General features: G+C 39.4%; 1 protein-coding gene across 4 annotated transcripts in view; it reads left to right on the forward strand.

Moving 5' to 3' along the window:
* Window positions 1–10,583, forward strand: part of LOC109856430 (acetylcholinesterase-like) — a 29,147-nt gene that overhangs the window by 1,916 nt on the left and 16,648 nt on the right. For 2 of the 4 annotated variants that reach the window (XM_020431698.1, XM_020431696.1), the window contains exon 1: window positions 7,233–7,890. The exons of the other annotated variants lie outside the window; for them this stretch is intronic. Coding sequence is in view for 1 of the 2 variants with exons in the window: in XM_020431696.1 (XP_020287285.1) it covers window positions 7,863–7,890 (28 nt within the window). In the remaining variant the exon portion in view is untranslated. Of the gene's footprint in view, window positions 1–7,232; window positions 7,891–10,583 lie in introns of those variants that run through there. 4 annotated transcript variants of the gene reach the window in all.

The following is a 10,583-nucleotide window of genomic DNA, read 5'->3' on the forward strand; positions in this document are numbered from 1 at the left end:
ATATATATATATATATATATATATATATATATATAATTATATTTTATTGCTATTGTCGATTCAGATAACAATATGTACAAAACTTATCGTACAATCAATAAGACATACAATATCAACTATCAACCAAGTACCCAGCCCAGTATTTCTGACAACGAGTGCTTGTCCAGAAAATCGTTGAGCATTTCGGTAATAATAGAGTTAAGTTTTTCCGTGATCACGTCTTGGTAATCCTGAATGAAATCGGGCGCTAAGTCAGAAATTATGGTACTCACTAATTTGGACAATTCTTCGTCGTCGAAGAGGCCTGTTGCTTGAAACTGCACAAATAATAGAAACATACTCATAGCAAAGTAAAACGAAAATATTTTCTCAGACAATTTCTGAATAGAAAATCATCGATTAAAAATTCGAGAAAAATATTAACAGATAATAGAATATTTTATAAAGCGACTTAAACGAGCGTGTCACCTTATAGACATCAAAGTTAGTTAAAGAGTAAAATTATGTTCATTCAAGGTACTATTCTTGCAATTAAATAATCTGCAAATTCTTTCTTCTTCCTTCTGTTTTGCAAAACTTATCTCTTACATGAAAATTCGTTGAGAATTAAAAAAACATCTTACTTACATCTAATAATCTCAAGGAAAGACCTGTTGTTATCTCCTTCACTTTGAGATATCCGTCCTTCAATGAAAATTCAATATCCAATTCGAAAGCGAAGTCACGCACGGATGCTCTGAAAGCAGAATGTTTATGTATCTTTAGCAATTTTGTGACTTAATATTTTGACGACATTTTTGATGTTTTCGTTTGTATTCGCTTGATGTGTCAAGAATTCTAAAATCAACGACGCACATTATGTCGATTTCGAACAAAAATAAGTCACTCACTTTATCAAACCCTCGCCGTAGATCTGGAAAATATCAGCTTTGGCTTTCAATTCGTACTCGGTGTTCGCTATTATCAACGGCAACGATATATTCAGGACGAGTTTAAATTTTCCTATGTTAAAATCGCCTTCAATCAAGTCGAAGTCGGACAGACCGTCCACCCTGGCGTTCCTGAGAGTCGCGTTCAAGCTGAAATCGTGCCAGAAATATAAAGATAACAAATTTCTTTCAATTTATTAACGGTATCTTGTATATTTGCTGACGTTCTGTTTGTGTTCTAATTCGACGATAAATAGAGAACAGTCCATATGCAAAGAATAAAAAAAAAATATATATATATATACATATAATATATATTTGACTAAAAATAATTTTCTGTCGAGAAAGAGAGAGTGCGTGTCAGGATATTCTAAAATCACAAAAACATCCGTTTGTTTTTCGTTCCTTTTACATTTGTAAAAATGAAATTTGCAAGTATCATTTAAATTTGCATTAGTCAAAACGACACGTACCTTAGTCCCTTTTCGTCGAGTTTAATCGGCAATTCGTCTACAACGAGCGGATCGAGGACCGGAATTCCTAGCGAGTCATTTCCGGTCTTCATTATGCTCTTTATCTTGTCGACGAAGCTTGACAAATCGATGTACTCTGCGGACAAAAATCAAACTTGCTGACGTGTGTGTAATCGCTATATAGTTGATAGTAAAACAGAGAAATATTTTTTACAAATATATCTAATAAAATAATATAGCGCACAAAAGCACACATTACTGCAATTAGATAAATTAAGATGCACAATCGTGATATATCTTACTTTCGTTAGATGAGTGAATTACGTGCGAACAAGCGTGGCCGCAGACCATCAAGAGGATCGCAAACGTCACGAAATTCATGTTTCTGAACAAAGTGAACAAAGTCATTGATTACTTTGACTTAATTAAAACACTGTGTTTAATTTAATTATTTAATTTTCTTGAAGATGATCGAGAAAGTTTAAGATATATCTTTCATTGTAAAATATGCAATTGTCGTCGTCACTGATCAATTGCAAGTTACACGTTGCGTGAGAAGATTTGCTTCTGTTTGTCTCTCAAAAATATTACACAAAAATTATCAAATTGAATCCTTGCGTGTAACGCGTGTGCGTACGCGCGTGTTACTCGACAGAAAAGAAGCGAAACAGAAAAACTCTCGTAAAGTTTTACATCAATTTTTGCGAAGTAAATTTATAATACATATTGCACACTTTTTTGATGGATACACGTGGATATTTTCTTGTTTGCGGAGAAAAATACGATATACGTTTGATTACCGTACGAGTTGTCGTCGCGAGTCGGTTCACGTTACCTTTTTTCTGCCTGTAGGTTTTGCAACTTATTTACAATATCGCAAGACTTGTTCAAGTTAAAAAAAAAATGACGAAGATCAAAACTGCGAGTTGATTGTGAAGCTCGTGCGACGAATATATATAAATATAGATCTTGTGGACATTGGAATTTCTTATCGAATATGTAAGCACACCAGTTCGACCTCGCCCAATCATTTTAAAGAGATTGAATTGATCTCGATTAAAAAACGCACGTGAGATATAGATTTTTCTTTGTTATCTACAACAGACTTTACATTTTATTGTTTATCTGCTCTCGCGTGACCGCATTTTTGTGTTGTTTGTTTGTTCTAACAACATGTAAATCAATCTTGCGTTTGGAGAATCACGTTATCAACGAAAAGAGATTAGTTGTTGTTTTTCTTTAAAGAATTATTTTATTCAAATTGTTGTTTTTCTTTCAAGAATTTATTATAATTTGAAAACAAAATCTGCGTCTTATTGAGTAACATTGAAAACAAAGATTAGATTACGAAGCGTCTCGTGTCGAGCAACTTCTAACGCAATTAGTGGCACAGTGTCAGAACGAGATAAGAGTGTTGTAAACACGTAGGAACTTGAAAAGAGAACTTTCTTATTTTTTCTCGTTTTCTCATCACTGATCTTTCTAAGAGTTTGAGTGTCACATATGTTTAGGTTGGCAAAAATTTAGCGAACAAATAAGACAAAAAAAAAAAAAGGAAGAAGACGCACAAATATTCTCATAAAGCGAGTTGACTTAAAATAATGACACATGTCGCGTACTCCAGATTAAATGATAACGCAGTTGTGACACTTGGAAATATCAAAAATCAATTCCAAGAAATCTTTCAATGTTTTATCAGACAAAAATGCGTTGAGTTTATCTGTTATAACAAAATTTAGATTTTTCGCAATCAAATCTTGATAATCGTAAATCAGCTGTGGCACCATATCGGACGTTACGGCGCTCAACAATACGGACAGTTCGTCGTGATCGAACAGGCCCGTTAAGCGAAACTGCGAACAATAAAAAAAAAAAACTAAATCTACGAAAAAGAAGAAAAGATAAATAAATCGTTAACGCAAAGCTATTAATAATAAAACGCAACTTGAATAACTAGCAAATCACAGAAAAAAGCAGAGAATATAACTTATGCTGTGTCAATAAATAAAGCTGTGTGCTTCCAGTTCTAGCTACAAAACTCTTACGAATACATCAAGATTCATAGCCTCTGGGGATATACTTACATTCAATGCTTTCAAAAAAACGCTCGTTTTCACTTTTTTCACTTTGAGATATCGGTTGTTCAATGCAAAGTGAATTTCCGCTTCGCAAGTCAAATCGTGTGCGGACATTCTGAAAATGAAATATATTTGCGTTTTCAGTTTTATAACTTTTCTTCTTTCTCTCTCTCTCTCTCTCTCTCTCTTTCTTTCTAATTGGGTTCTTGTATTTTTTAATTATTAAAAGAGCGTTGTATAAATACATTTGATGATGAAAAAAATAAAATTATCTCGTTTGAAAAGAGGTTTCGTCGAAAAATCTGCGCAATCTCGCTTTCGAGATGGTAAAAAAAATAAAAAAAATAAAAAAATAAAAATAAAAATACAATTCGCGCAGATTGATATATAAATTCTGTTACGATTTAATAACGCGTATTATTGCGGTTGACATTGCCCGATAAAGCCGCGAAAGCGGGTGAATGAGAAAACGGCTGATTCATTGTCAGTCATCTGAGCTTTCGCTTTTTCACGTGTGTATATTTCAAACATTGCGCGTATTTAAATATGAACGGAGCGAAACGGAAAGCTGTCATCCTCCGCCAGACGATGAAGCGCGGATGACCCAGAAACAATTATAAAAATAATAAGAACGTTAATGCATAAAATATTAATGTACAAATCATCAATATTTACATATGTGTGTACGTAAAACATGTAAACATTTGATTAAGATTTTATCAGTAAACAATCTGTAAATCGCAAAGTATCGATTTTGTCGAAATTGATATGTTGATTTCGATGATTCTCAAAAAAAAAAAAAAAAAACAAACAAACAAAATGCACTCACTTAATTTCTCCGTTTCCGTAGACATCAAAGTAAGTAAAGGCTTTGCCTTTCACGTCGTAATTAGTTCTGGCGGATATCAACGGCCACGAGAGGTTCATGTAGAATTTTAATCCGAATATGTTGAAATTACCGCCGTTGACATTGTACTCGGATAAACCTCTCGCGTCGACGTCTTTGAAAAGCACGTCCAAGCTGAGAAAAACGTAAAGAAATCGTCAAGCAAAAATATGAAATAAAATCGCTGCGTCGTTCTTTTGCGCGACATCAAGAAATATTAAAACATTAATTTACGAGCTAAAGAATTCTGACGACAATTATTGAAATTTTGGAAAAGTAGCAACAAATGTATTGTTTCAAAATGTGTTATACGCACTTTATCACATCCTGATCGATTTTAATCGGCACTTTCTCCGCGGCAAACGGATCGAGAATCGGAATTCCGAGAGACTCGTTTCCCGTCTTCAATATTGACTTCAAATTCTCGAGGAAATCTTCGAACTTGTTACGTTTCTGCGTCAATATGTACTCGGCTGCAAACACAACTCTTGAGTAAAATGTAATTACACAGTATAGTGTGGAATAAAAAATTGTAACAAAAATTGTAGGGAAACTAAAACACACACAAATGTCGCACAAATATTATCGGTTTTACGAGAGAAAATAATAAATCAGAGACGAAAATTAATTGTTTATAAAGATAAAAGAGACCGAAATTTTTTTCTCTCTATTTCTCAAAATAAATTTTCGCGCAAAAATTTACTTAAAAATGAAGATGTAGCAGGCGGTCGGGAAAGACAAAACCCATGTAAAAAACGACATATTTTTAAGAAAATATATCACCCGACACACATTGTCAGAGAGTGTTATATAGATATATATCTACTTACAATAACCATTTATCTCAATCGCCGAAACGTGGCAACAGATCAGGATAAGTCCGAGCGCCAGACGGTTCATTTTTCCGCGCAAAGTAGAAAACACGATCGATTCGACTTCTTCTCTCGAAAGGAAAAAGAGAGAATATAAAAGAGAGAGGTCAAGATATCTTCCTTAAATCTGACAAATCCTCCATTGCCGCTATCGCGATTTGTTACGAGTGATTGATGCGAAGAGATTTAAAACTTTTCAACAACGCGAAGATTTAAAATCTTTGTTTGAAATCGGAGAAAGACGCGGTGCAAATCTCAATATTAATAAAAAACAATTGAACAATTTACACAAATATCAAATAACTTTTAATCGATCGACGCTGCAATTGATGCAATCACAATTAAAGTTTGATCATTTTGAGATACTTACTAGTCGCAAAAGAGAGAGAGAGAGTTTAAACAACACACACACACACACACACGATGCTGCTAATTACGTGCGAGTTTGCGTCGTTTCTGCAATTGTGCGACTAACGTACGATAAAATAATCGCGCGCCGGCACAGCTCAATAATTAAAACAATTGTTCGAGCACAGCCATATATAGATTCTCGATATCCGAATTCACAGTTTACATTAAGATCTCTTATCAGTTACGACATATCGCCTGAGTTGACTGATTTATCAGAACAAACAAAAATTAAGCTATGACATATATAAAGCGCTGTTTTCCAAAATAATTGCTGTATAAAAGAAGTATATAATTTTTTTCTATTTGCACAGCAATTTATCTGCGCTAGTTTATCTACAAAAGATAAAAAAAAACACACATTCGTGTACAATTGGCAACAAATAAATGAAGTTTGCTCGGATGTATTTTATTTTTGCCAAGACTCTCACGTGTGTGTGTGTGTGTGTGTGTGTGTGTGTGTGTGTGTGTGTGTGTGTCTTTTGTCAAGACGCGAGAGATTAGATTTAGATTTGCGAAGTATAATATTGCATTGTAATTCGTGACACGTGTGAAATTGGGGAAAAAATTGAGATTCTTCTGTTTGTCGAAATTTTATATCGCACCCGAACGTGCGCGCACGTGGCGCGCGAACGCACACATTTGTCGGGCGACACGCGCGGATGCGCAATATTTTATATTATCGAATAAATTTTCAGATTTTCAAATATATAGATTTACGATATATACATACATGTGTATATATGTATATATATGTATATTCGCCGCTGTGCGCACCGCGAATAAACGCCAAGAGGATTAAATATCAGCGGCGAAATTAAAGGGACGCAAAGAGAGACTTATTAAATTTAATTCTTTCTCTCGCACACAAAAAAATGTTTTTCCAGCGAAATTGAAATATAATACGATTGAACGTAGTTTGGAACGTAGTTTTTTGAAGCGAGTTTTTAAAAACAATTATAAGCAATAATTTATTATTGTTTGCAACAGTACGATTTATTTGTGTGCAAATTTCTTTTCTATCGTCGTGTGCTATTTATACACACAGAGAAGAGACAGTGGTTGTGATATAACAGTACAATTATCTCTCTCGTACTATTACACACAGCTGTGTAATAAAGCACCCTCGAAATATGCTTCGTGTTCTGAATTCTCCGCCATTCTAACAGGTTAGAACAGAGCGACGACGTAACGAGAGCAAGCGAGCGAGTAAGCGAGCTGGCGAGCGAGCGAGCAAGCGAACGAACGAACGAAAACGACCGGCTGACGGGGTGGCAGCAGGAGGGTTGTAGGTGCTCGGTGGCTGATGGCGAAGCGACGGCGGCGGNATTACTCATACTACGGAGAATATAAAACGTGCGTTTTTCTCACCGCAACGGCGATCTACGCGCGGCGACGGCGGCGGCGGCGGCGGTGGCGGCTGCTACGGTGGCGGGGGTGCGTGTCGGGGTTGCGAGAGGAGGGATGCCAGGCCGCCCGCCGGTTCACCCTCACTAACCCGCGGCTCGCTCGACTCTTCAGTGCGGCCTGAACGGTTAACCGGCCTACTTCTCTCTTTTTCTGTGCTGCGCCGTTTTCGTCCTGCCGTTCTGTCAGCCCTCGCTGCTACCGCCGTCGTCGTCGTCGTCGTCGTCGTCGCCGTCGTCGTCGTCGTCGTCGACGCGACGTTGCATCACACTGTCATCCGTCATCGGAGTCATCCTCTCTCGATCTCGTCGTTGAGACAACGCGAGAGGAAACGCAGAACAAGAAACCCCCAGAAAGGATTCTCTGTTCCTGTCTGTCTTTCTCACTCTTTCTCTCTCTGTCTGTATCTTTCTCTCTCTCTCTCTATCTCTTCCTCTTTCTCTTTCACCCCCTTTTGTCTGCGAGACTCGCAGCCTCCGTAATACAGCAGTTCGCCAGTGCGGACGACCGGCCTAAAGGAGGAAAGAAGAGAACTCTAAGGGTGATTTTTGCCATGTATCGGTGGTGATTCGGACTGTGATCTCGATATCGCACCTCTTGCGAACGAGCGACGAATTAGTTCGTGGAGAGTTACGTACTCTCGGGGATTGCACCCTCGCGCTCTCTTTCTCTCTCTCTCTCTCTCTCTCATTCACACTATCTCTCTCTCTTTTTTTCTCTCTCTTTTCCCCTTTCTCTCTTCGCTCTTTCTCTTTCTTTCTCTCTTGTCGGCTGACGACGACGTTTCGCCAACGGACGACGACGAACGGATGCTACCCCGCACCGCCGCGGGAAGCCGTAAGTGTGTCTCTCTCTCTCTCTCTCTCTCTCTCTCTCTCTCTCTTTCTCTCTCTCTCTCTCTTTCTCTCTCTCTCTTTCTTTCTCTCTCTCTCTCTCTCTCCTGTGCTGTATACTCTGAAGATCGATTTCTCTCTCTCTCTCTTTCTCTTTCTATTTCTCTCTCACTCTCCGTCTCTCGCTCTCTCTCTCTCTCTCTTTCTTTTTTACTCGCTCACTCTTTTTCTCTCTTCTTCTCTCACTCTTCTTTTTTTATCTGCAGCCTCACGTAAAGTACGTTTTTCGCTTCCACGCACCGCAATCGCTCTCTCCTTCTCTTGTTTTTCTTATACTTAGTTTGCCAGTATGTTTTATCCTCTTCGCTTTCTCGTATTACGCTTTCGCGTTGTCCTCTCTCTCTCTCTCTCTCTCTCTCTCTCTCTCTCTCTTTCCTCACGGTCTCTGCGAAACGCGACGCAGAAAGCCGCGGTCGCGACGTCGGTATAGCGTGGTGAGCTCTCCGCCGGGAGCTGTGTGGATCTGCGTGGGGTTGCGTAGTACGAACAGCAGGGTCGGCCTGATGACGGCTGGCTCTCGGAGCGTTCGCAATTGAAATCCGAAAAACTGCCCGGCGAGAGACCGAACTCGAATTTTTTTTTCGGTTGCGCAAAACGTCGTTGTTTATCAATTTCTCATCACGCTTGATCTCGATCTTCTCTTCTGTCCCGCGATCGAAAATCGCGCGATCGAACGCTATAGTTCGGCTTTTTCCGCAAAGTTCCGCGGCGGAGATTATTGTTCGCTCTGTCGAACGCTCGTCGAAATCGCAACGAGATTTCCGCTCTACGTAAAGGAAAAAAAAATCAACATCTGTACAATTTGCAAGCGCGCGTAATTATGTGTTCGGTACGTTTTACCGTAGATTGCAGGTTGCGGAATGTAATAGCGCACTTTCAGAGAATAACAGTGTAAGGATGGTGCATGTGTTTGACCGCGATAGTTAACAGCGACCACCTACTTTTTTTTTCCCTCTCCTCCCCCCTCTCTCAATGTATAATCCGAGCTTTCTTTTCACACAGCCGTCATTTCCTTCTCCGCGAAATCGCGGAGATCTCGTTTTTGCTCGAGTTTTTGTACGAAAATAACACATCTCGACGAATTTTTTCGTGATTGCTCTTTCGAGAGAGAAAAGCGTGCAATCTCGTGTCATTTCTTCTAGTTTTATTCTCTAACGTATATATATATATATATATATACATATAAAAAAAGGGGGAGGGAAGGTTTATATAGTTTCAGCGCACCCCGCGCTCCTCCGCGCGATTCGTGCTTTTCGCAAACTTTTTTTTTTTTCTTTTTGTTCACGTGCGCAGCGCACTCGATAACGTGTCGATTAAAGCCCGCACCATTATCTCTACCTCCCCTTCGCTCTCCCCCATATTCCTCCCCCGTTCCTCACCCGTCGTTGTGGAATAATTAACCGCTATGCAGCTACATAGCGTACCGCGAAACGACGCGACAATCGATTTTAGGTCACGATCGTTCGCCCGTAATCCGATTAGTTTCTGCAACAGAAACGATGAGCGAAGACGATCGCCGATAAACAATGAACGCGTTAACGCGATAAAGAGAGAGAGCGGACATCAACAAAATATATACATATATACATATCCGGAGTATTCCGCGCGCGCGCGCGTAGCGAGAAAGCTTTAATTTCGAGTGCTTTTGAGGAGAAAACAGCATCAAAAACGAACGAGAAACGTTTTGCCGTTTTTTTCTTTGTTTCATTTGCTCACGAGATACACCGCGTTTGTAAACGCGACACACGTTCTTTTGAGCTCAAAGTCCGTCTGTGGACGTACGTAACTCTGATATTAGCAAAACAAAATTTACGTAGTGACTGCGTAATCGCGATGCACACACAAATCTCTCTCTCTCTCACAATAAAACCAGCAGATATATGCAGATATCGAGATATCTGAATCTATTGACAAATATGGCTTCCGACAGCACGCTTGTCAAACGGACATCGGACTATCGGATAAAAATTAAACGGAGGCGAACGATACTTTGTTTCGCACAAATCGACTTGTTGTAGGCTTGTTGTTTGTCGTTCGCCGCTGTAACGACATTTTTCGCCAATGTCGTCGGCGAGATTAACTGTTTTTAAGAAAACAGTTTTCTCGATTAGGCGCGAACCGAGTTTTTAATTTCCTGTCAATTTGCGCGCGGCAGTTTGCACGCGCGCGCGCGCGCGCGAAAATGTGCAACGACATAACGAGAGGTTCCGTGTGTTTTCGACCGAAAAAGAAAACAAAAAACGGGAACACGAGCGAGTCTAGGACGCGAGAAATTTATTTAAGCGACACCGAAAAAGAGAGAAACGCGTCGTCTCGTTTTCTTGCGCCGCACGCGTCCGTAAATACTTTAATACATTACTTCGATCGTGTCCTGCTATTATTTACCAACACACATTCGCTCCACCCCGAGCCACCCTCTATTTATATCCGAAGTTATAACCAGCCCGGGATAAAAACCGGGATAATGCGAGTCTTCTCTCGCGTCGTGACGTTCAAATTCGATCGTTGAACGGGGGAATTCGATCCTGCGTGTGTAAAATACGAGTTGACGGGGATGAGAATCCTCATCGGGACGAGGATAAAAAAAAAAAAAAAAAAAAAAAAAGGATACAAGGCAGGGGGGGGGGAGAAAGGGAA

Source organism: Pseudomyrmex gracilis, unplaced genomic scaffold (assembly GCF_002006095.1).
Source record: "Pseudomyrmex gracilis isolate BER0280 unplaced genomic scaffold, ASM200609v1 scaffold_119, whole genome shotgun sequence".
In the NCBI taxonomy this organism is placed as follows: domain Eukaryota; kingdom Metazoa; phylum Arthropoda; class Insecta; order Hymenoptera; family Formicidae; genus Pseudomyrmex; species Pseudomyrmex gracilis.